Genomic DNA, 27284 nt, shown 5'->3' with positions numbered 1-27284 from the left:
AATAATGGCACTGTTAGAAACCACTCAGTATAGACTTCAGATTTTATGTCAGGAGGCTAAACAAGAGGAGTTTTAAAATTATAACTACCCACTAACCAAGACACAGACACAAAGGAAACTAAGGTCATGTCAGCTTTGCAGTTAAATTAAGAAAGAAAAGCTGGAAAAGGATCCTATTTCTTCCTTCCAACATTCTAGTAATCTTTATTACGAAGTTGAAGTGAGAAAGTTCATCCTAACTATTATCTCCTGTAACTTTAAATTTGGTAATTTGTCAACTTAAACTTCGTATTAGAGCTTCCTCAAAATGACTTCATCTTCATTTGTTTTGAAATAAAAGCAACTCAACTCTACTGCTAAACCTGGTAACTTCCAGTTATTGCCTTTCCCCTTCAGAATCAAATTTCCTGTCTCCCTTACTATAGAGCCATTCACTCCTCGGGCCACTACAATCTAGCTAAGCACCTACAACTGCACTACATTAGGCAGTAAAGACTTACACGTCACTGAATTCAGCTAGCACTATTCAAGTCACTTAACTAGGAAATATTCTTTGTTGCATGTTCTAGCCTGTCTTCCTGAGTACTTTTCACTCTATTCTTCCATCTTTGCCCAGTTAACCACTATTCATGTACTTGTCACATTTTAATGAAATAATACAGTCAGGTGCTGAATCTCCTTTGCTCAAATGGAAACTCTAAAGGGTAGACAAAATGTCTGTCTTACTGTTATAACAGTGGGAGCAACTATGGTGTCAAACTGTGGGCAAACACATGTAAAAATAACACAAAGTCAGAGAGAGGCTGCACGGACTATTCACAAAACACAGTAATTATGTGGAAATACAAACCTTATTGTTAAGCCTCCAGGAAATTCCTCATCAAATAATACTTCAAATAGTACATCAGCTTCTCTACTAGCTGTTAAAGATGAAGAGAGGGAATCAGACTGATAAACCATACGAGAAGCCAGTAGTAAGTTTTTAAGAGTGCTCAGACCATGTGTTTTATTTTAAAAGTTCACACATACACAAAACTATTTTAAATATGAAGAATGACATAACAACACACTGACTGTCATCCAAAGCAAGAAAAAACACAAATGCCTTAGAAGACCATTGTGTCCTTATTTCTGAAAAGGCAACCACAACCTTTACCTTGGCAGTTTGGTTTCCTATATATATCTTTACACTTTTACTATCTATGGACATATCTGAAATAATGTATAGTAGTGTTTTGAAAGTTCTAAGCAATATATATATATATATACATATATGTGTGTGTGTGTATATATATAAAAGATAGAGAATATACTCTTGTAACACACTTGTATTTGTTTCAAAATTATGAGATTCATTTATACTTCCTGAATATACCTCAGTATTTCTTGTATTCTATCTATGATTGTACTATCACTGATCTGTTTTCTCTGCTAATGGACACAGTTTATAATTTTTGATATTATAAGAATGCTATTATGAATATCACATAAACGTGTCCTTTATGTAGTAGGCTAATCCTTCCCTAGAAGTGAAGTTACTAAGTATTAGGGAATGCATTTAAAATTTTTTGAATTAACATTGGCATATGATAAATATTACATATTTAAACTATGTAATATAATAAACTTTACCATACGTAATTAAAGGAGCCACAATAAGTGAGATAGTTATTCTCAAAGTCTTCTGTGTTATTTTGTTATGCACACCTTATTGATTAGAAAACTATTAAAACACTGTCATTATAGACTAGTGCATATATCTAAAATTTTATTTAAATAAGATTATATAGCTTATATTCTTTTTTGTTTGGCTTCTTTCAACACCATCATTTTGAGAGCCATCCATTTTGAATGTACCATTTTTTTCTTTTTTTATTATTGAGAAGCATTTCATTATGTAGCATCCAGTTTATTCATTCACTTACTGGCAAGTATTTTGATTTTTCTAATTTTTGGTTATTACACAAGGCTTGGTATAAATTCAAGTCTTCTTTTCTCCTGGGTTGGTATCTAGGAATGGAATGACTGAGCAGATGGCGTATTTTAAGAACTTATCATAGCTGGTGAAATGACCTGAGTATAATCCTCAGGACTCAAATGGTAGAAAGAGGGAATGTTTTCTGCCAATTGTCCTCTGATCTCCACATACACACACTGTGGCACCCAAGTGAGCATACACACATCCCCCTCCACACACACACCCTGACCCACATAAAGAAAAAGAAAAAAGAATTTATTAGAATACCTATAATGCTAGCACTTGGGAGACTGAGGCAAGAGGATGCTGAGTTTAAGATCAGCCTGTGCAACATACTATGTCCCAGGATAGTCTCGGCTACATAGGAAGGCCATGTCACAAACAAAGCCAGACTTGGTAGTGCACAAACAAATTTCAACACTTGGGATGCAAATGGAGAAAGACCATGAGCTTGAGGTTAGCCTGGACTATGAAAAGACTGTGTCAAAAAATAAAAATATCCGTCTTCAATTACAAAAAAACCCCCACAAAAACAAAAAAACAAAAACAAACCTATCAAACTACTTTCCGAAGTGCCTGTGTCCACATTCTCACTGACAATGCAGGAGAGGGTCTAGTCACTCCATGGCACTGCTGGCACCTGCACACTGCCTTATTTTCTTTCTTTCCATCCTTCCTTTCTCTTCTGAGGTAAAGCCTGATGTAGCCCAGGCTGTCTTTGAACTCACCATGCAGCCAGGGATGACCTTGAACTTCTGTTCCCACTGCCTCTGCATTTGCCTGTGGTGCTAGAGCCGGAACCCAGTGCTTTGCCGCATGCTAGGCAGGCAATCTACCAACTGAGATGCACCACAAACCCCCTTTGCATTTGAGTCAATCTAGTTGGTGTATGGCTGTACCTTTTTTCCTGCATATATCTCCACCTCTGTAAAATATCACTTAGTTATTATGCTCATTTAAAAAGAGCAGTTAAGGGATGTTCGGTGTCAAAGGCACTTGCCGACGAGCCTGAAGACCGGGGCACTAGCCCTGGAACCCCAGATGATGGAAGGCAAGAACTAACCCCTGCAACTTGTCTCCTCACCTCCACATGTACCTCACACAATATACACTTGGGAGTGAGCCAGTAAGCTCCTCCACGGCTTCTGCCTCCATGTTCCTACCTGGTTTGAGTTCCTGTCTTCGACTCCCTCAGTGGAGTACAACTTGGGATATGTAAGCCAAATAAACCCATTCCTCTCCATGTTGCTCATGGAGATGTTTCTCTCTCATGATGGTCATGGTGTTCATCACAGCAACAGAAACCCTAACTAAAACACCTAAGTTTTTATGAGTTCTTGGGATGAACTTGGGTCCTTATTCTTATTAGCAAACACTTACAGACGATCTCTTTATCCCCATTTTCTTATTTTTTTCAGTCTCACTCTGTAGCCTAGACTGGCCTGGAATTTTCTATGCATCCAAGGTTAGCCTTGGACTTGGGGTAATCCTACTGCTTTAGCTTCCCTGGTGTTGTGACTGCAAGTGCAGACCCCCACAACTGTCTATAATCTAGTTGGATTCCTAAAAGTCAAATCAATATGTACAATCATCTAAAGTCTTTTCACTGTAAACAACATAGTGTTTATTTTGAAAGATTTCTAGATTATCAGGCTTACTCGAACCTATAGATTATAATGCAAATTAAGGTAAAACTATGAATAAGATCTGTCAAAAGTTTACGATGTGATGAAAATTTCCTTTTAGTTTCATAAAAATGTAGTATATCCTCTAAGACCTTATTTAATTTTAGTGTGATATACATAAACTACCAAGTTATCAATAGTTCTTCTCAATTTCCCCTCCATTCACCCACTTCTCAGATGATTATGTGAAACAGAAAAAGAGAATTTTCTTTGGAAAGTACAACCAAAAGGTAAAAACACTCAAAACATAAAAGGATTTAGCCTTTTCTCTGATTTATTTTCTGCTTAGAGGCACACAATACACAAAACTATGTTCTACTTCACAATGTGAATGCACTGAAGACATCAAGTTCTGAAGCCTTACCCCCTTTAATTCCAATGATGGTGCCTCGGAGGCCAACTGGTACTGAGAAGTTCTCTCTGACGTTCACAACGCGATCAAACAGACGGAACTCAGCATCCCGATCAGGGACGACCCCATGTTGCTGCTCTAATGGCTGAAAAGAAGAGAGCATGTATTCTAAGGAAAAAGCCTCCTCCTCACACCGGAAACCGTGTTTGTTTGTGGAGGCATGGTCTTATGTAGCCCACACCGAGTGCAAAACTTCTCCTACAGCCTCAGCCATCCTCTAGAAGAACCAGCAGACTTCTGACTCCGTCTCCTAAGTGTTGGCATTCCAGGCATGCCACCATGTAGGCTTGAGACAATTGCTGTTTCCTCCGTGTTTTCAAAGGAAAACAGTGACTTTCAACTCCCTACAGATACTTACTCTGTAGAGCAGATGGGGCTTCACCGTTACTCGTACTTTCTTATTATTCTTTCTTTGCTGAAGAAAAAAATCCAAATAGAAAATTACAAAACCATTCAACAGTTTCAACATCTATGTATTTTATAAAGCCAAATAAAGGGATTACATTTTAAGAATGCCTAAGGTTTGGCACTTGCAGGAGTGAAATACATATTTATAAGATGAATATAGCCTAAATTCTTAAATTGTGTTATTTTAGGTAGTATGTGTGCAGCTGGTTCTCCCCTTTACCTTTATGAAGAGCCCAGAGATCAAACGCAGATCACGGGGTGGCAAGTGCTTTTTATCTGTTAAACCATCTTGCTGGCCCTAATTTTTTTTGAAGTAGGTCTCACTATGTAGACCTGGTTGTCCTGGAACCTGCTATGTGAACCAGGCTGGCCTTGAACTCACAGATATCCACTTGCCTCTGCCTCCCAAATGTTGAGATTAAAGGTACAGTCAGGGCCCTCAATTCTTATTTATAAGTTTTAAAGTTAAATATGTAAATCATATTTATTTTTAATTCTATTTTTGTGTATGCGTGTGCATGTGCATATGTGTCATGGCCTAGAAATGGAGATATGGGGACACCTTGAAGGAGTCAGCACTCTTCTCTCATCATGTGTCCTGGAGATTAAAACTCAGGTCACTGGGCTTGATGACAAGCATTTCACCCACTGAGCCATCTCACTGGCCCCAGTAAATTGTTTTGAAGTATAGAACAGAAAAATTCAAAGTTAGAAGTACACTGAGGATTAATACTTTAGACTACTCAAGTGCAGTAGTGGGAAGGAGGATAATCAGATCAATTTTTACAGCATGGGCAGGTGAGTAGGTCTAGGCAGAGTCTCCTCTTTTCCAGTGCTGGTGGTTAATTTCAGGTCCTCAGTGGTGCTAGGAAAGCACATGACTTGGAGCTGTATCAGCAGTCCTGCTGTGAGCACATCTAATGTGTAACTGGCAACCCGAGACACAAGCTTACTACGTAAAGCCTAAGAAACTTACTTTTAATACAGAAGATTTTATATATTTTAAAGATTTATTATGTATAAAGTGTTCTGCCTGCAGGCCAGAAGAGGGCACCAGATCTCATTATAGATGGTTGTGGGTCACCATGTGGCTGCAGAGACTTGAACTCAGGACCTCTAGAAGAGCAGTCAGTGCTCTTACCTGCTGAGCAGAATCTCCAGCCTGGAAGATTATATTTTGTTTTGAACTTTATACAATGTATTTTTTTTCTAAGAAGAATTATAAAGAATAGTCAATAAAAGTTTTTCTGAGATAAGGTTTCCTTCTGTAACACAGGTATCCTCAAATTAATGACGATTTCCCTGCCTCAGCCTTCTGTGTGCCAGGATTACAGGCACCAGTCATCATGCTATGCTAAGGAAGATTTTATACTAAAGAGAAAAAAAGTATGTAGCATTTATCTACAAAAACATTATCTGGGGCATGTGAGTGTATACTCAGGTCTTAACCTTAGACCGAGTGACTCAGAACCAGGTGGTTGCCTTTTTGTTTTTGCTGAAACAGACTAGAATTTATTCTGTCATTTTAAAAGAAAATATAAATTAAACCAAACCAACCAAAATTAAAAGATCCAACCAACCAACTAATCACTAATACTCCCCACAAACACTGAGAGGAAAAGGGAAGGGAAAAAGGGGTTGGGTTCCTAGGATCAAATGATTGTTAAATAAAGTCTTTTCTTTCTAACCTGTTAAAATAGGCAGACTAACATAGCTAACAAAGCCACCATTTTTCAGTCTTTCAGGTAGGAGGGAAGAGAGTAAAGATGAAAAACTTGTGCTAGAAGAGTAAGTTAAACAGCGGGTAGGAGCTTTCAGTGAACCATTCTGGGAGCGCTCCATAACGGTTCTGCTCCCAGGTTCTGACTGTAACACATCTTGTGGTCACATCTGGCCATGAAGGAGGTTGGAAAGTCCAGCCAGGGAAATGGACACAGGTAAAAAATTGGACTCTGTTACAAAACAAATAAAAAAAAGGTTGATTTGGGATCTGAAATTGTGAGGTACCCCATCTGTCCCTTTGCTGGTCCGCAGGCACACCCATTCCTAGTTCTGTGTATACAGTACATCCACTTCTCATAAACATATATTCCTTTGACATATTCCTGAACCCAGATCTGATATCCACAGCTCTTGCAGTCAAGTTTACAAGCATCTTCTAAAGGTCTAGTTATCTATAACTGTGACAACTTATAGTTAAAACTAACCCATTTCATACTGTCAGAAAAGAAAAAAATAGGTCATTAAATATTCTTTCTAAATATGACATCTTGTTGTGTATAAGTATATGTAATTTTGCTTTTAAATTTTATTTTAAAATTAATTTAAAATAAGTTAGTAATTTTTAAAACTTAAACAAAAATGAACGGAAACTTTTCCAAGAGATGGAGAACAACAATTAAGGTTCCTGGCCAGGAACAGTTACATCTAAGCAAGCGTCACTTCTCCAGCGTGGCTTTGCACTTTGGAGTGTGGCTTCTCACAGAATCCCTTATGGCTCTGTCAGAACTGCAAATGAAGTCCTGTGCAGCCTCTCCTCTGCTCAGAGCTCAGGGAACGAGCAACTGTTCTGAGGCGTGGCACAGGCCATCTTCTGCAGGTCAGAATCAAACAGACCCAGCCTCTGGCTTTTCCTTTCAACAGTCTCGTTATTTTAGCCCTGGCTGGCCTGGAACTTGCTAAGCATGGGCTGGGCTTACATTTATGACAGCCCTCCTGTAGCCACCTCCCAGTGCTAGGATTATGGCTGTGCACCACCATATTTGGCATTTCAGAACCAGTACTTAACTAGAGTCCATGGTCATTTACTTGTACCTTCAAGTTTAAGAACCATTGCTCTTGAGTGAAACTCAGAATGCTTAAAAATGTTCTTCCAGTATGATTACTACTGTCTAATAAGAGAACTCATTGTGTGTGTGTGTGTGTGTGTGTGTGTGTGTGTGGTGTGATCCAATCCAAACCTCAGACATGTAGGTAAGTGCTCTACTACTGAAGCACATCCTAGTCTAAAAGCTACTGATAAATTCATTTAATGATGGCCTTGCATTATAAAGAAGTTTATATTATTTTCAGAATGTTGTATTTAGTTTTTTCTTCTTTCCTTATTATTCCAATAACACACCTAAACCCTAATTACACTCCTTTCACATATAAATACTTTAAATTCTTGTCTTACTTATATGCATGTTATAATAAAATAATAAACTATAATTTTGTATATGTATTTTATGTTTGGAAAATAAAAAATGAGTAAAAAATTGTGTTGTGTGTGAATATATGATGAATGTATATATGAGTGTTTCTGTGCCTACAGACACACGTGAGGCGGCTAGAGGAGATCAGCTGTCCTCCTCTATCATGTTCTGTTTTAGACTTTTGAGATAGAGGCTCTTCCATGAACATGAAACTTGCTGTTATCTTTCCAACTGCCACCCCCAACTAAACTGGCAGCTAGCATACCCCAGAAATCCTGTCTGCCTCCTAAACCCTCTGTCCCCCCACACCCTCCCAGGGATTGCTGGGGTTACAAGCACGTATGGCCACTCCTGGCCTTCTATGAGTACAGGGTTTCTGAACTCAGGCCTCAGGCTTATACAATGAGCACTCCCATCGAGCGAGCCATCTTCCTAGGCCCGTTTTTATTTTGGAGACAGGATCTCATTCTAGCCCTGGCTGGCCTCAGACTAGTGCAATCCTCCTGTGACAGCCTCCTAAGTTCTGGGATCGCAAATGGGAACCAGAGAATCCTTTGTATCCAAATGAGCTCACTGGCCCGAAAAAAGCTTTTCAATACTCATTTTACTTTTATGTCTGTATAGATGTTTGCCTGCAGGTAGGTAAATACAACACATGCACGCAGTGTCTGCAGAAGGCAGAAGGGGGAGTTGAATCCTCTGGAACTGAAGTTATAGATGGTTTTGAGCCACCATATGGGTGCTGGGAACTGAACCCAGGTCCTCTCCGAGAGCACTAAGTGCTCTTAGCCATGGAACCACCTTTCCAGTGCCTGGTGTGAATAATTAACCTCTTAGGGGTGAGGGTATTATCTCAGTGGTAATGTCCTTGCCTAATTCACAGTACTGAAAACACAACATTACACAAAACAATTCTCTTGGCTGTGAGTCTATTAATTTTTCTTCAAAGAGAAAAAAGTCATGCAGTTGTGGTTTTCGTGGCTATCACCAAAGAGTTTGAGTATATTTCATGAGAATCCAAACACTACCACCATCACCATTCATAGCAGTGAACTCACTCTGTAGACCAGACTGGCCTTCACTCGGAGATCTGTCTCCTGAGTGCTGGGATTAAAGGAGTGTGCTGCTATCACTAGTATATATAGGCTAATTTGTTTGTTTTTCGAAACAGGCGTTCTTTGTGCAGTCCTGGCTGTTCTGGAACTCACTCTGATTCTCCTGCCTTTACTTTTGGAGTGCTGAGATTATGGGCATGCTAACTACCATACTTGGCTTGATGTGGTGCTGGGATAAGATTAGGGCTTTGTGTATCCTAGGAAAGCTCTATATCAACTAAGCCGCATTCCCAGTCCTGAAGAGAACATGTTTTATTCCAGCTCATCTTACTGATGATCATAATTTATGAGCTAGGCATTATTTTACTACTGATTTACCAATGATGAAATGGAGGCATGAAAAATTAAAATATTGAAAAAGAATCTTAAGTTCATGGTGGTAGGAATGGCTCTTGAGCCCAAGCTTTAACTGATTTTGCTAGTAATTCAAAAAAGAGTGTGTTATCAAGGCAACATTAAGAGAAATTAAAGTTTAAACAAATATCAACATAACCAATCTACTTCTAATGTACCGTTTATTTCAAAAGGATAAAATAGGTTAAGTCAGCTACCTAAGTTTGTTGTTTTGAAATAGCAGAATAGAAAAATAAGAGATTAGTGTGTGTGTCTGTGTGTGTGCATGTGCCTGGGTGTGACTGCACACACCGTGTGACAAATGTGGAGGTCAGAGGACAACTTTCGGGGAGTTGGTTGTCGTCTTCTACCACGTGCATCCTGGGATTGAATTCCCATCATCAGCACCTTTACCGATTGAGTCATCTCACTAGCTCTCAACTGTGTCATTAAAGAATGTAATTACAAGAGTGACCAAGAGGAAATCATCATTATTTTTCATCCACAAACTTTCCATTGTAATGAGAATCATATAATTAGAAATATTACAAAGCAACAAATTTTAAAATTCATAGTTTTGGCACACTGGATTATTCAGTACTAATGAGAATCATTAAGTACATATATTAGTTGGCCATTTTAACTTCAGCTCTCATCAGTAACCATGGTTACTGAAAGTTAGTACCTTGCACTTCTCAATTTCTTCCTCAATTTTTTCAACAATGGCTGCATCCAGAATGTGTAAGTCACAAGAAGAACGGGACAGAGTACTGACAGGGTGTCCTTTGAGCCAAGTCATAATTTCTTGAACTTTTTCAGCACTACAATAAAAACAGCAGTAATTTTTCCACACTGATTAAAACTTTCTGAGGGTTTATATTAAGAATCTGATAAAAAACTTTCTGGGAACTGTGAATTAACAGATTTAAGAAATTAAAGCAAAACTCAAACAATATAAAATAAAAGGTAACATTAGATGAACTTTCAAACCTAGTTTTGAATTGAACTACGGGGCAATAAGTACCACAAACCTTGCTTACCCGTTCTCATTTTCTCCAGGCCAGATGTCATCTTCATAGAACACATCTTCTTGGCTGTTTTTGGCTATATAACTAAACAGTTCCGGTGCTCTAGTCAACAAAGAAATAAAACATTGCCTTAAAATATGCAATTATCTTCATATAAACTTCCTGTTAAGTGATTTTGGATTCTAATGGGGACATGTGGAATATACTGAAGATTATTATAGTATTACTAAGGGGTCGTATTAATAAGGAATGAGACTAAAAGGCTGGATAGAGTATTCCTATAGCTTCAAGAAATTCCCATTGGCTGAGAGAGAAATAGTTCAATTGCTTAAAAAAGTCCAGTTATGACTGTGATTCTTCTTTGATTAAAACATGAGTGATTAGATGTATGAAAACAGTATTTGTGAGTTCACTGTTTTTGAGACAGGGTTCCTATGTAACCCTGACTAACTTCAAACTTACAATCCTCCTGACCCAGCTTCCTCAGTGCTGGGACAATAACTGTGCTACAATAATATATATGTTTTAAAAGTTAATTTTCTAATTTTTGTAACAAAGCTGAAACATTTCATAATGTAGCAAATTATAACAGTTTATAAATTTCTTCTGATAGTCTTCAAAATTATGTTTCTTTTGGAATCATGTATAACTCTCAGGTACATCCAAGCAGATTAAACTAATCTTTAATCCTTCCTCAATTCACTAAAATAACAATAAAGTAGAAAACTGGACATAGGCCAAAAAAGAGAAATGGGGTATGTAATGTCCTATAATGGGGAAACAAACTTTTAGAAATTAGATACTGGATGGATGAGATTCAGCTGAACTGATGGACAGGAATAAACAGAATAAACAAATAGGACAAGTCACCGGAAAGAAAGAGCAGCTGCCAATCACATAAAAGGTTACAACACTTCTGGCCTAGTGTTTCATGAGCTGAACTAAAAGCGAGTTTCTTACTCCCAGTTCAGTTTCTCATGTGTGAACTGCTCTTTAGCTATGTACAATAAACTTATACAACTGAAAAAAATAGGTACACAAAAAAGTCTAAGTTTCTTTTGAATCTGTAAACATTCAGGAATTATAGGATTCAGACATATTTAATAGCATTTACATTGAAAATGTATATGGCAAGTAGTTGGAATAGTTGTTTACTTGCTACCACCCTTGCATAAACATCTGCAGTTATATTTTAGACAGGTTAGCCAAGAAATACCCTAGCTTTGGTTATACCAGAGACAGAGAGCTGGGGACAGGGATGGTGCAAGGGCAAAGGACAGGTGCTGAGCTGTATGTGGCATTCATGCACACATAAGTAGTATATAGCATGTCAGGAGCATCGCGTCTCTCGAAAGCAGAGTCTGAGGAGACAGACCTGCAGTTTGTGGGGAGACCTGGAAATCAACACAGTGGGGAGGGGAAAGGAAACAAGCAGAAGCGGGCAATGGACACAGAAAGACGCTGAGCTGTGAACTGTTCTCAGGGAACCTCCTGGCCAGTCCCACAAAGATCTCAAACTGGGGTAGCCCTTTGCGTTTGTCCTGGGCTGGGGCAAGTAGGTTGCCTTTGCTTTTGTATCTCCCACACCAGGAACTGTGTGGTGGAAAGGGAACATGACTTTAGGTGAGGTAGTTCTCTTTATCCACAAAATTCCAGAAGGTGGAGGGCTGTTAGCAGCATTACTACTACCAGGGGAAAATTTCCTTCAGTCTAAGAAAGATCTAGGGTGGGTAGGAAGTAATCACAGAATCCATGGGACAACAAAACCCATTTTACCTGGTTAATTTCCAGAATACTAGCAGTCAGTTTTGTTCCTTACATCCATCATGCAAGGAAAAGGCTAGAAGATACCTCTCTAGGAAAAATTAGCCAGTTAGAGAGAAGATATACATACAGGGTAATGAATATTAGAAGGTCATTTTTAGAAATAGTAACGTCCCATGTGATAAGCCCCACCCAAGTGCACTAAATTCCCAATAGGCTTTTTGGTAAATCCTTGTTAAATATAGACACCAAGAAGCATTAGAAAGTGGAGAAAAAATTCTAACATAAAAGGTGCAATAAATAAAATAGAAGAGAAAAAACAATTTGGAGAAAATGGAAATAAAGATATTTAGGTGGCTCACAACTGCCTGTAACTCCAGCTCCAGGGGATCTGATGCCTTCTTCTGGCCTCTGCAGGCACCCACAAACATGTGGTATATGCAGACACATTAAAAAGAAAGACATTCCACTATTTTATATATAGATATGATGAATGTATGTTGATGCATGCCTATAATACCAGCACTCAGGAGGCTGAGGCAGGAGGATTACAAATTTCAGGCCAGTCTGTACTCTTTTTGAGTTTGAGGCCAGCCTGGGGGGGAGGGGTGCCATACTGGGAGACCTTGTCCTTAAAAACAAAAACAAAAAACCAAAACCAACCAACCAACCAACCATCCAACCATCCAACCAATGAAGAAGATAAAACTGAAGATGTCTCCTCGAGTAGGACAGTACGGAAAAGGGATGAGAAGAAGAGAAGGAAGAGACAAAAGGATCGGTCCAGGAGTCCCACAGAGGAAGAACAGAAAAAAGGTTGATTTTGTGGTTATTAAAGAAACATCACAAGGCAGAGTCCCCGAATGTAACGGTTATCAGTTCTAGGGGCTAACCAACAGAAGAGATGGGGAACAAATTTGTACCAAGGCACATATCATCACAGCCAACAGAACTGACAGAAAGAGTCCAGGAAATGAACATAGGTCACCAAGGGGATGAGAGATGGCTTACAGGTTAAGAGCACTGGTTGTTCTTATAGAGGACCAGGGTTCAGTTCCCAGAACCCAAATGGTGACTCAGAGCCATCTGTAACTCTAGTTCCAGGGGATATGATGTCCTCTTTTCTGGCCCTCCACAGGCACTAGGCATATAGTAGTGCATGGGCACACATGCAGACAAAACACTCATACATACAAAATAACCTGAAACAATAGTATCTTTAGAAAAAGCAGATAGATCATAATATAAAGAATCAAGCCAGGACTCACAGGACTTATCAATGACAATACAGGAGACAAGAAAAGAATGGAGTAGCGTTTTCAGAATCCTGAGTGAAAAGGATCTCTGGTCTAGGACTCTACCTAGACAAGTTACAGTTAAGTGTAGGAGAAAGAAAAAAGTATTTCCAGACACAAAGTCCCCCACCCCCATCCCCATCAGCTACTGTGGTTAAATGTACCATCAACATGGGGATAAAGATTAAGGAATGGGAGCCAGAAAATAGAAGAATTTGTATGGACATAGAGACTGTCTCTGGTCCAAGAGCTGGGCCATAAGCTCAGAGTCACCAGTTTCAGCTGAAGTAGAGACCAAAGTGCTGTGGGATGGTCTGTATGTCAAGTGTGTTGCTGATTGGTCAATAAATAAATCACTGATTGGCCAGTGGCCAGGGAGGAAGTGTAGGCGGGACAAGGAGGAGAATAAAGCTGGGAAGTGGAAGGCTGAGTCAGAGAGACACTGCCAGCTGCCACGATGACAAGCAGCATGTGAAGGTGCCGGTAAGTCACAAGCCATGTGGCAAGGTATAGATTTATGGAAATGGATTAATTTAAGATATAAGAACAGTTAGCAAGAAGCCTGCCACGGCCATACAGTTTGTAAGCAATATAAGTCTCTGTGTTTACTTGGTTGGGTCTGAGCAGTTGTGGGACTGGCAGGTGAGAGAGATTTGTCCTGATTGTGGGCCAGGCAGGAAAACTCTAGCTACACCAAAGGCTTAAGGACAGAGATGAAACTAAGAGAACTCTTCATCTCTACGGCAGAATTTTCAGCTCAGGTCATATATATGTGTACAGATGTTAATCAACTGAAAAAAAAAAACAGTGAAAATAAAAATGTGGATAGGTAAGAAAATGTAATGATAATATATGACATTGTCTAGCTGTATTTATCATAATCATGTAAACCTTATAAAATTAACCCAAAATTGTAATAAAAACTGTATGAACTATGTTCATGTCTACAGGGAGCTGAGAGAATGTAGAAGAGCTGGAACTCATAGCTGAAAAATCAATGGATATATGACAACTAGAAAGTACTAGAAAGTACCACAAGCAGCTAGCTTGTGGTACTTTATTATGAGAGCCTATGAAACCAACACAGGGATCCTCAGTGACAAGGAGGATAGAAACCTGCGCAATAGTATGAAGAACATTAAGTTGTAAATCAGAAGTGAAAACATTTTTTCTAAGTAACGTAGCACTTACTAATAAAAAATGGTAACACATTTCCTATGGGATTATTAATGCAAATATGTTGTTGCACTTTTTTTTTTTTTTTTTTTTTTTGTGAAACAGGGTCTCACATAGCCCAGGCTGGCCTCATATGCATTACACAGGTAAGACTGGCCTCCAATTTCTGATCCTTCTACCTTTCCTCCCTTGTGCTGGGGTTAGAGGTGTATGCCATCATGCCTAGCTGTTGCTGTACATTGTACTGAAGGACATACTCTCCCTTTCAAATGGGTATGAGCCAGGCAAAACAGGCAGTACATGCCTGAGCCGAGAGGCTGGGGAGAAGCTGGCTGGACACTCACCTCTCTATGTACTCTGCGAGAAGCTGCTCCGCCGCCGATGAGTACATCCACTCACTCCCAACTTTCTTCGTATATCCAGGGACTTCCTCATTCTTCTTGTTGAATTTGAGATTTAAACCCACATTTGCTTTATGGTCTCCATGAGGGCTAAGTTTAAACCACATATACACACAAGTGTTTTAAAATTTGTTCAAAAATAAAAGTTGTTTTTTTTAAAACAGTGCTAAGAGATTGAATCCAAAGTCCCGAGCATGCCAGACAAGTGGTATAACACTTAGCTACGTCACCAACCCCAACAATTATTTTCAACTTTCAGAAAAGCTCAGTTCTGATTGTTCTACATTTTAGTTTGCATGGTTACTACTAACTAGTAGTAATTAAAAAAAACTACAGGACAGGTTTTAAAATCTAAGTTAAGAAAGCATATAAATAAATTATGTAATTAGAAAAAAAGAAAGTAACAAAATTCACAGAAATATATTCCCAAGGCTCACACACACCCTCTGATACCTTTTTTCAAGGTTAGCTGCTAAAATTTCATACTGTCTTGAAAGCATCTAAAGCATATGCTGCTGTTCATGTAAATGACCACCACAGAAGGAACTGATGGGCAACTTAGTCCACAGTCATGAATTGGAGAAAATTAATACTGAGATAGTAAGCATTTAATCTCTATATTTAATTTTTCTGCCACTTTAAGCAAATATCCCTAATACAAACTTACTTTCTCCTAGATCCTCTTCCAATAAAAATACTTCCTGTAAACCTTGAAACAAGGTATCCACTCACTCCAAGGCGACCGGCCAACACATATCCTGGGTTGTACTTTATAGAGTATTTCTTTAAATATAAAAATAAAGAGGTCAATTATGGAAACATGTTTACATTAAGTACTATCTGGTTACCTTTGAGATCTGCACATAATTAAAACACCACTGACCACTGGATTTTGGCAACATAATCACAGATGGTCCCTTGGTCCCCCGACCCCTGAAGGATCTGAAAGGCCCTCTCTTTCTCTTTAAAGCACAGTCTTCCCAAGAATGAATGAAGGAGTAGGAAGCATAGTTTATAAATCTGTCTTAATAAATAAATTCTGTAGGCATGAAACAGAAAAGTCTTCACACAACGTTTTTAAAAACTAATTTTCATATTTTAAGCAGAGCTAGCTAGAGAGTAAATGGAATAGAATAAGGCCTCAAAAATGAGTACACTGAGCTGGGCAGTGGTGGCGCACGCCTGTAATCCCAGCACTCAGGAGGCAGAGGCAGGTGGATCTCTGTGAGTTTGAGGCCAGCCTGGTCTACAGAGCTAGTCCAGGACAGGCTCCAAAGCTAGAGAGAAACCCTGTCTCGAAAAACAAACAAACAAACAAAAAAATCAATCAAGAAAAATGAGTACACTGAAGTCAAATACATCAAATCAGTTGCAAGTAAGGGAAGTAAAAAGTGTCCTTCATATACGAATGTAAGTAATCTTTTCCACTAATATTTACTATTATATGAAAGTCACAGTCAAATAAATGGAAACTTAATTTGTGTAGTTAATGACTGTGAAATTAAGAAAAAGAAGGGAAAACAGTAATCAAAATATATTGTATGAGAAAATCTATTTTCACTTAAAAAATAAAATATATGGCAGGACAAAAGAAGAAAAGACAAAAAAAAGAAGTATTAGATGGGATAATTTTTAACTAGGAAGAAATTTGCAAATCTAATATCAACTATCACTAACAATCATATCTAGTCCTTATATGATGCATATAGAAAGACACTAATTTTTATTCATAGTCTAATACTTTGTAAGTTATATGACTGTATATATTGAGACCATTTCATGTAGCTCAGGTTGGCCTTGAACTTTCTATGTGCTTGAGGATAATCTTGAACTTCTGATCCTCTTGCCTCCACCTCCTCAGTGTTGGGGTTATAGGTTTGGGCCACTAAGATGGTTCATATAGTGCTGGGGACTGAACCCAAGGAAGCTCATGTAGGTTAGGCAAGCACTCTACCCAATGAGCTCCATCCCCAGCCCCAACAGTTTATATTCTTACTTTATACTCATATATGAATATGGAAATATTTTCACCAACATAAAATCAATTTCTTGGAGTGGGTAAGAGATTAAGTCAGCCACCATTATTTTATTGATCATATGTATCTACAATGATGTCCAAATAGGTAATTGTTTTTGGTGGGCTGGAATATCAAATTACTATTAAAATGTATGAATATGTTAGTAGGCAAATATGGTGGTACATGTACATAGCCCTAATACTTGGAAGACAATGGCAGGATGATCAGGAGTTCTAGGTTATCCTTGGTTACTTGGTGAGTTAAAGGCCAGCCTGGGCTACACAAAATATTGTCTCAACACTCACACAGACACACAGAACATGGTTGTTCAACAAGAGTATCATCAGATTTAATAATAATAAAATATAGAACAAGCATGCTTTGTAAAACAGATCAAAATAATTAAGATGGTATTTCTTGATTATAAGAAGTATCACTTTATTACTAAGCACTTTGAAATATGTAGAGGCACATTCAGTTATGATAATTGGCATAGGTTACTAGCATTTAGAGCCCATGAACAAAATGTCCTATTTACAAAGCTGCCATAGATACAAGTGTCCTATTCCAAGTACTAATGGTACTCCATTTGAGAATTCTAAGCTGTGCTGTAATTCAAAGTTAATTAAAATCATCAATAGTACCCTAAAAAACATAAAGGGTATAGCTAAAATACTAAGGTAAAGAAAATGAGAGTACAAGGAACACCTTTTATACAGGTCTTCCAGCTTAATCATCTAATGGCACACTGATGCCTTCTGACCCTGTCTTCTAAACGCTTCCTATAATAGTTGATGGTAAGATTTTAGGGACACCTCTACCTTCTATACCTAAAGTTCCCTCCTGAATATGCTGATCCTTAATGCCTTAAGTCAGATCACAACAATACAGAATAAACACCAATTAATAATGTAATCTCTGCATTTTTTTTTTTTTGCTAAAGATTTACATATGTGTGTGTATATACTGTTTCAATGCTAGGGGTTAAACCTGGGTACTTAACATGCTATACTAGGCTGATATGAATAGGTCTACATGAGATTTGGGGAACAGATTTCTACTTTTCCCTTATGTTTTTAGTGTGTGTGTGTTTATGAATGGGCATGAATGCACAGTGCATGTGTGAAGTGAAGGATAACCTAGGTGTCATTCCTCAGATCCATCTACTTGAGTTTTTTCTTTTGTGAGGCAGGATCTCTCACTAATCCTGGCATTCATCAATTAGGCTCAGCTGGCTGGCAAGCTAGCCCCAGAGACCTGTCTTCCCAGTACTGGCAGTATAGCATGTGCCATTAGCCCAGCTTTTTTTTTTTTTATTATTATTATGTATATTGGTGTTTTGCCTACATTGTATGTGTTTGTGAGGATGTTGGGTTCCCTATAACTAGAGCTACAGACCATTGTGAGCCACCATGTGGGTGCTGGGAACTGAATCCAGGTCCTCTGGACTAGCAGTCAGTGTTCTTAACCACTGAGCCATCTCTCCAGCCCCCATGAGCCCAGTTCTTATCCATGAGTATTGCAGATATGAACTAGGGTCCTCATGCTTCATTAAAAATACTTTACTGACTGAACTATCTCTCTATCCCTTACGCTTATTCTTAAATATTGAAATTAATTTTAAGGAGGCAGAAAAAATATCCTAGCATTAAAAAAGTTTACTCTAAACAATACCAACTATTGTACTTACATGCTGGTTCTGTATTAAAGCATCAAGATTTGGTTCACATGGAATGCTGAAAACCACACGAATCCTACCTTCTGTAATCACATCACCCGAATCCTGAACCTGGGGGTAGGGTAATCACAGTGTTTTAATCTTTCATACATTCATTTACTTTTCTCCTTATTTGAATGATACTTTCCTAAAATAAAATTTTATTGTCATAAAGTTAGAAAGTGGAAATTTTCTTGTAATTTATAGGAGGATTTTAAAATATTGTAAGAGTGAGTCATTTTATATTTAATAGGTATTAATCACATATAAAAATTAACTTATTTGTAGATAATTTCAAATTACCAAAATATCTGAAAACATTGACGTAGATTCACTCATTGTTAATACTATAAAGAATATGTCTTTAATATTTGTATACTATGTGCATATGTACATGCATATAACAACAACAACAACAACAAAAACAACAACTACTACTACTACTACTCTTTGGAACAGGCTTTCAGTATGTATTTCCAGGTTAGCTTTGAACTCATTTTGTTGTCTAGGCTGGCCTCGACTTGGTGACCCTCTAATTCAGCATCCTGAGTGCTGGGGTTACAAACATGCACTACAATCCCAGGTCCTCTCAGTGTTTTGAGGATACCTTACAGTCATTATGTCCTTTACCTCTAAGTATTTTGTGTATATTATTAAGGATATTTTATTATAAAACAACAGTATCATTATTAGGCATATAAATTTACATTGATATTTTAATCTCAACTATTCTTTACATTCCAGTTTTATCAATGGACCCAATAATGTCCTATGCAGAATTCTTTCCTCTCTCTCCAAGGTACCATTAGATATTGAACTTTGCTATCTGTGTCTTTTTGTTATGGAGGCAGGTAATGCTATGTAGTCCAGGCAGGCTTCAAATTCATCCTCCTGCCCTAGCTTCCCAAATGTCAAGACTGTAGATAGCCCCATGGCCACTATTAAGCTATGTTCCCAGCTCCTAGCTGTATATTGAGCATTCTTTAATGTAAACTATATCCAGATCATTTTTTGGTGTGTGTTTTAAAAACAATAAGTATTCTGAAGAACACAATTTGTTCTTCACGTTTCATTCTGCCTTTCTCCTTTGTATATACTAGAGACTGAACATAGTAAGTTAAGCAAGCACTCTACCACTGAACTGCACCACTATTCCCCTCAAAGTTCCTTATTTTGCTTTTTGTAGTGAAGTTATATGTTGTGGAATATCAGTTTAAGATGTGTTACATTCATTTATGCTGTGGAATATTTGTTTAATAATTCAAAGAAGTGTTGCATTCTTTAATGCTGCATTTGTTTAACTCTGTAAAGCTGTGTTACTTTGCCTATCTAAAACATCTGATTGGTTTAATAAAGAGCTGAATGGCCAATTGCAAGGCAGGAGAAAGGATAGGTGGGGTTGCCAGGCAGAGAGAGTAAATAGAAGAAGAAATTTGGGAAGAAAAGATTGGAGAACAAGAAAAGGAGAAGGAGAGGAGGACATTAAGGGTCAGCTACCCAGCTACACAACCAGCAATGGAGTAAGAAGGAAAGAAAGATATATAGAATAAAGAAAGATAAAAGCCCAGAGGCAATATGTAGTTAAAGAGAGTGGGATAGTTTAAGTTAGAAGAGCTGGCTAGAAACAAGCCAAGCTAAGGCCGTGCATTTGTAAGTAAGAATAAGTCTCTGTGTATTCTAATCTGTTACTGTACTCAATTGTTTTGCTACTCAAACATTTAAGATCTGGCCAGTAGGAGCCCTTTTACCTTGTTTCTGTGCTTACTGGCATAGGTCTTTCTATTCTTTTGAGCACTTTTACTTTTTGGCATCTGATGCATCAAAGTCATTTTGTATCTTACCTGCTTCAGACCTAGAACCAGATACTTTAGTGAGAAGGACTATTGCTTTTAGTGAAGTGCTATGGTCTTAGAGGTCAAAATTTGAGTATTATGTATGTTCACTGCTACCAGAGTGTGTTTGTGTCTTATTCTTTTGAAAAATAGAGCTAGAAAAATATACATGTATACACACACAAACATGTGCCATATGCACATATGCTTCAGAATCCCTAACAGTACTGCCAATCTGTCCCCCATAGACTCTTATTTTCTCTTATTCCATATCTGTATGTACTTTTTTCTGTGTGAGAAGTAAAATTATTAAACATATCAATACATTTAAAAATTCATTAGCCCTGAGCCTAAAATCTACTTAAAATAATTTTATGGTTGTTTCAGATATAACCTAATAAACAAGTATATTATAAACACAAACCAGGTGGTGATGCTGTACACCTTTAATCTCAACATGAGGCAGACACAGGTTAATCTCTGAATTAAAGGCCAGCCTGGTCTACAGAGTGAGTTCCAGGATAGCCAGGGCTACACAGAGAAACCCTCTCAAAAACCCCAAAACCCCAAAACCAAACCCACCGGATTTTGAATACTTTCTCCCACCTCCTGATCACCCACTTGTCCCTATAGCTCAATACTGTGTTCTTAAGTTTCATGAGTGAATTCTTTCTTATGTTTCCCCTTTAGCATTACATTTTTATTTTGCACTTAAGATGAAAAACTGTATTAATAAAAAGTTAATTAATAATAAAATGGAAACTAACTTCTCCAGTGCAGCCATAATAAGGAGTTCCCAGCATAAAGACCATACTTCTCAGAGGAAACAAATCATCCAATGTTTTGATATTGGAGAAACGAGAGTCAAAAGCTCGGATGTCCTATACAAAATGAAACAGGAGTTAATCATCACAGCTAGTATTTCTAAAGCCTGCACATCATCTTTTCTTCTTATGAGATTAAATCTGTTTTATCTGCAAATGTCAAATATAAGATTTTCTATACAATAATACCAAAACCTAAAACATACACTGACTTGTTACATCATTCTCTCTTCTAGATACTTCATACATTTATCTATTTCATTTACTTCTTACACAACCTTTGGTTGAAGACTGGCAGAAAAGGCAATGAATCTTGTCCAAGGTCACATAGTAAAGAAGCCACCTCAGGCAATCTGTGCTCTTAATGACTACACTATAGTTTATTTCCCAAATTTAGGGTTAGTATAGATAGCAGTATTCCCCTTATCCATGGGATAGGGTAAGATTTCAAGCCCCCTCCACACTACGTATGTCTGAAGCCATGGTCAGTACCAAAACCTATAAGTACTTTTGTATACTTACATATCTATGACAGCATTTACTTTATACACTAGATAACAGTGAAAGATAACAGTAATAGAAGACTAAGACTATGTGAATGTGGTCTCTTCCTTTCAAAGTGTCTAGCACTGTATTCACCTTTTCCCTTCATGTGATGATGTGACGATACATGCCTCCATGGTGAAATGTGGTTAACAAATGAGAACTTATGAAATGTGGACGCATGCTCCAAGCTTTAAGCAGAGCAGCAATAGCTAAACAAGCACTTTCCCTTACAATTTCATGAATTACAATTTCCCTTACTATCTGTAATCGGACCATCCTCATCCTATGAGGAAAAGTTTCATCTTTTCACTTAAAGGGAGCATCTTCTAACTGCCAGTACCAATGTTCTTGCACTTGGGAGTCGTTTAGTAAAATAAATGTTATCACACACACGATACTGTGACGGTTGAGCTGGCACTGAGTGGATAGCCCACACAGCATGGATGCACTGGACAAAGATGATTTCCATCCGAATGACAGCTTAAGACTTGTCTCAATACTCAGAATGGTGATCAATTTTAAATGCATGAACCAACTCTTGGATAAAGAGTACCTACTGTCCCCTTACAATATTAGAGATTATGCACACAAAGGGAAAGCCTTTAATATTCATTAGTCAATTTCTGGCAAAAAGAAATTTTTTTAAAGAAAGGATCTTGATATGTTGTCCACCATGGTCTCAAACACACAATCTTCTTGCTTCAACTTTCCAAGAGCTAGGACTATAGGTGCTCATCACTACACCTGGCTAAGACCAGGATTTTTGAAGTATTATGAAAAAATGTCAATATGTTAAGAATGGTGTGTTGTAGAAAATTTATTCTAGAAAATAAGTTCTTAAAAACTACCACAAAATCAGCCAAGCATGGTGGCGTATACCAACAATCCTAGCACTTGGGAGGCAGAGGCAGGCAGATCTCTGTGAGTTCATGGCAAGTGTAGTCTATATGGTGACTTCCAGGATAGCCAAGGCTACATAGAGAGACCCTGTCTCAAAAAACCAAACATCAATGAACCAACCAAAAGAAGAACAATAGAAAAACTACCATAAAATCAAAACTGTTCCTACTTGTACATGCTGAGTGGGCATGGACTAATCCTTAGACAGAATAACATTAAAAAATCTAAAAAACCAAAAGCAGAGCAGACCCATTTCTTTAGCGTGTGTGTTTGTGTCAGAGGACAACTTGTATGAGCTGGTTCTCTCCGTCCAGCACATGGGTCCCAAGGACTGGACTTAAGGCCTCATGCTTGGTCATTTCACAGGTAGAATTCAGTTGTCAGGCTTGTCTGCAAGCATCCTGACCTGCTGAGCCATCTGGGCAGGCCCCAAATAATGTATTTTGTGGTATATATATATTCCTTATTATACATTGCTAAGTTATTATTCTATTCATAAATAAATATTAATTATTGTGACTGTCTTTTTTCTTTTTCACGTTGCTGAGTCTTCAAATATCTAGGACTTTATGAACGCTAGGCAAGTACTCTATCACTGAGCTGTATCTCTAGTCCCCCCCCAAATTTTGAGAAACATTCTTGCTAGGTTGACCAGCTGTCTATGCTGGCCTTGAACTATTTGGTTTCATTAGACCTTGAACCTGTATTCTTTCTCGTTTACCTTCCCAAACAGTTGAGATTACAGGCCTCGGCCACCAGACCATGCTGCCAGTATTTTTAACCAATGTGTAATAGTGACATTACAGAAGAATTGAGACTTGGGGACCTTACCTTAACAATAGTTTGATAAACAAAAGGAAGAATTTGTTTTGACCACTGTTTTTCCAGATGAACTTCACCATTCTGATTGATTTGATATTTACGACCTGTGAGCAACTGAGCATACACAACAGCAGATGTTTCATTTATTATTATTCCCTTTCTTCTTAGGTATCTAAAGGAAAAATAAAAAAGAAGATATATATGTAGAAGTATGTACGCAGTCCAGGGATAATCATCAATCAAACCAACTATTCACAATCAAATACTTACTGCAAATAAATGCACAGCAGTTCTCAGCAACCGACAGAGCAGTGATTCTCAACCTTCCTTTTTTTGTTTTTGTTTTTGTTTTTGTTTTTGTTTTTCAAGACAGGGTTTCTCTGTGTAGATTTTGGTGCCTGTCCTGGATCTCACTCTGTAGACCAGGCTGGCCTCGAACTCACAGAGATGTGCCTGGCTCTGCCTCCCGAGTGCTGGGATTAAAGGTGTGCGTCACCACTGCCTGGCTGGTTCTCAACCTTCCTAATGCTTCGACCCTTTAATACACTTCCTCATGTTGTGGTAAACTCAACCATAAAGTTATTTTTGTTGCTACTTTATAACTGTAACTTCGTTACTGTTGTGAATCCTAACGTAAATATCTGTGTTTTCCGATGGTCTTACGTGACCCCTGTGAAAGGGTGGTTTGACTCCAAAGAAGTCCCCTAGGTTGAGAACCATTTCCATAAAACCTTTGAGTGTTGATTTTAGTCCATGGACCATTTCTCCACTGTCTATGTGACTGAATGAGAAATCAATCTGTAAAAATTCTAGAACTTCACATTCAAGAAAGCCCCCCTCCCCAAATAAATGTAATAAGAAATTTAGATTTAAGAAAAAGTAAAAATAGGCACCATGGAACTCACCAAACAGAGGAGTATTTTAAGTATAGTATTCATTGCAAAGGCTCATTTGTTCCATTTATGTATGATATAAACTTTTCATAAATAATTACCTTATTGATTCTTTTGGCTTTCAATTAAAATTTGCATACCTTTTAACACTCCAATCCTTTTTTTAAAAAATGGCTTTAGGGACTGAACTCAAACCTAGAACATACTAAGCTATAATCCCCAGGCCCCTGGACATATCTGCATTTCCTTATCACATATCTGACACTGTGCTAGGAAGAGTGAATCGATCTCATAGTCCTTTTGCCTCAGTTTTCCGAGGGTGGTAATTAAAGTTGTGTGCCATCATGCTCAACTAAGTTATTTTTTTAAAAATGTGTCTATTTAATGTGTGTGGGTGTTTTGTCCCAGTGTTTGTCTGTGTACCGTGAGTGTGCCTGGTGCCACTGAGACCAGAAGAAGAGGGCACCGATGCCCTGGGACTGGAGTTAAAGAAAAAGAGAATCACTACATGGGGTCATAACTCTGGTTAAAAGAAGCCAGTGTTCTTAACCTCTGAGCCATTTCTCCAGCCCTCAATCAAATTCTCTATAACACTCACTGTTCTGAAATTCCTTGTATTTCTTTAGTCCAGTTCGACTGTTCTTTCTCTGCAAGTTGGATGACTTTAGTTGGTGGAGCAGTTTTCCCCAAATAAACCTTCTGTGTTCCTGGAGGTTCTTCTAAGTAAAACCTTAGAATCAAAACAAAGTAGAAATTATGTTAAGTCCAAACTTGTGCTTTAATGTAGAGCTTTTTGCAGGGTTAGTGTTGATAGTAAACAAATTTTACATAGTACACTTGTAAAAACAAAACCCCCAAACTCAAACCTTTATGGAATACAATAATATAAACTGGAGAATAAAGACATGTGGAAATTTCCTTCGTTGGGCACATTGGTATATCCCTGGATGCTCAGTTACTTGAGGAGCTGAGGGAAGAGGGTGTCTTGGGTATGAATTTGAGACCAGCCTATACAACACAGCAAGACCCTGTCTCACCTCAAGAGAAGATGAACTATTCAAGTATAAACATAACAAGATGACATATCATTGGTGTAATGAAAAAAAAAAACACTAATAAAAGAAATCAAATAGTTAAATAATGGAGAGGTACATAGTGTTCATGGGTTAGACAACTCAATATAATAAAAGTATCAAACCTTCCAGAAATTCATCTATAGGTATAAAAAAATTTCTTTTTCTTGTTTTTAAGTTTTTCCCCTCTTCTTCTTCTCCCTCCCCCCCCCCCCATCCCCATCTCTCTTTCAAGACCACATAACTTGGGCTAGTCTTGAACTTGTAGAGATCTTCATGCCTCAGCCCAGAGTGCTGGAATTATGAGTGTGAGCAATTATATCCTTTAGGTTTAATAAAATTTCTATAAAAATTTCTTCAATATTGATAGATACAAAACAATTTCTCTTAAAAATCCAACAAATTAGAATAGCTAAAACCATTTTTAAGAAGAAAAGTCATAGCCTGGCGGTGGTAGTGCACACCTTTAATCCCAGCACTTAGGAGGCAGAGACAGGTGGATCTCTGAGTTTGAGGCCAGCCTGGTCTACAAAGTGAGTTCCAGAACAGCCAGGGCTACATAGAAAAACCCTGTCTTGGAAAACCAACCTACCAACCAAACAAACAAATAAACAAAACAAAACAAAGAAAAGAAAAAAATAAAAAGAAAAAAAGAAAAGCCAAATGTGTCACTTTGATGTTAAGACTTGGCATACAGTTATAATCAAGGAATGGGCAGAGGAGCGGGAGAGATGGCTCAGCGGTTAAGAGCATTGGCTGCTCTTCCAGAGGACCTGGGTTCAGCATTCACATGGCAGCTCACACCTATCTGTAACTCCAGTTCCAGGGCTTCTGACACCCTCACACAGATACATATGCAGGCAAATAACCAATGGACATAAAATAAAAATAAATTAAAAAAATGAGCATAAAAGAGTCCATAAACATGAACAGACTATAGAACCAGACAAACACACACACAAATACACTCAGCTTTAAAAAAGATTTGTTATTGTCATACCAGGGCTTTGTGCATAGCAGATAAAAGCTCTAGAACACTCTACCATGACCCAGATCCTAAGGCTGGAACTAATTGTTTTTTTTAATTTTTAATGATTTATTTACTTTATATGTATAAAGTAGAAAAGCCTGTATGTATGTATGTGCCTTTAGTGTGTGCCTGAAGAGGCCAGACAAGACTTTGGATCCCCTGAAAATGGATTAAAATGGTTGTGAGATGTGCTGGTGCTGGGACGCAAACTCAGGTCCTCTGCAAGAGTGTAAGTGTTCTTAACTGCTGAGCCATCTCTCCGGCCCCTGTACCTAACTTAAAGCAATCCAACAAAGAAAAGCTAATCTTTAACAAATGATGTTGTAGCAACTGAATGATTCATAGGCAAATATATTAAACAACATACATTTGTAAAATTATGCAAAAAATCATTTAAAATAATTACTGACTTAATATAAAAGATGGCAAAAACCATGAAATATTTAAAAGAAAATATTAGCAAACTGGACTACATCACAAAGGGAGAACTAAATTTTACTCTTCCAACAAAGAATCCTCAAGATTTCTCAAAGAAAGACTAGTGCCAGCAATTACAATTTCAACACAATTACAATAATCAATAACATTTATGAAATAACACAACTGGGAGATGTGTGCAGGGCTAAGGGGAAAGGAGAGTGGACAAAGACTGGTCTTCTAAAATCATAATCAAATGTACAATAAAAACAAATAAAAAGGTATTTTTTGACATATAATAATTCAGAATACAACACTGACCCAATTTCTCTGAACAAAACTTAGTTTTAGCTATGCACAAGTAAAAAAGAGGACAAACTTTGTATGAAATAGAAGTTTAAAATGACTAAGAAAGACCTGCCT

At 37.8% G+C, this 27284-nt stretch overlaps 1 protein-coding gene across 1 annotated transcript in view; it reads right to left on the bottom strand.

Moving 5' to 3' along the window:
* Nucleotides 1-27284, bottom strand: part of Xrn1 (5'-3' exoribonuclease 1) — a 110189-nt gene that overhangs the window by 35119 nt on the left and 47786 nt on the right. Inside the window, exons 20-30 of the mRNA XM_059268385.1 lie at nucleotides 24940-25071; nucleotides 23458-23620; nucleotides 21124-21237; nucleotides 18498-18596; nucleotides 15457-15572; nucleotides 14733-14879; nucleotides 10166-10255; nucleotides 9811-9946; nucleotides 4434-4490; nucleotides 4028-4160; nucleotides 851-920 (exon numbers count right to left, since the gene is read on the bottom strand). Of these exons, the coding sequence (XP_059124368.1) occupies nucleotides 851-920; nucleotides 4028-4160; nucleotides 4434-4490; nucleotides 9811-9946; nucleotides 10166-10255; nucleotides 14733-14879; nucleotides 15457-15572; nucleotides 18498-18596; nucleotides 21124-21237; nucleotides 23458-23620; nucleotides 24940-25071 (1257 nt within the window). The remainder of the gene's footprint in view (nucleotides 1-850; nucleotides 921-4027; nucleotides 4161-4433; nucleotides 4491-9810; nucleotides 9947-10165; nucleotides 10256-14732; nucleotides 14880-15456; nucleotides 15573-18497; nucleotides 18597-21123; nucleotides 21238-23457; nucleotides 23621-24939; nucleotides 25072-27284) is intronic.

The sequence above is a fragment of the Peromyscus eremicus genome, chromosome 7, assembly GCF_949786415.1.
Source record: "Peromyscus eremicus chromosome 7, PerEre_H2_v1, whole genome shotgun sequence".
In the NCBI taxonomy this organism is placed as follows: domain Eukaryota; kingdom Metazoa; phylum Chordata; class Mammalia; order Rodentia; family Cricetidae; genus Peromyscus; species Peromyscus eremicus.
Note: the sequence above shows the minus strand (reverse complement) of the source record. Positions and strands in the feature narration are given on the sequence as shown.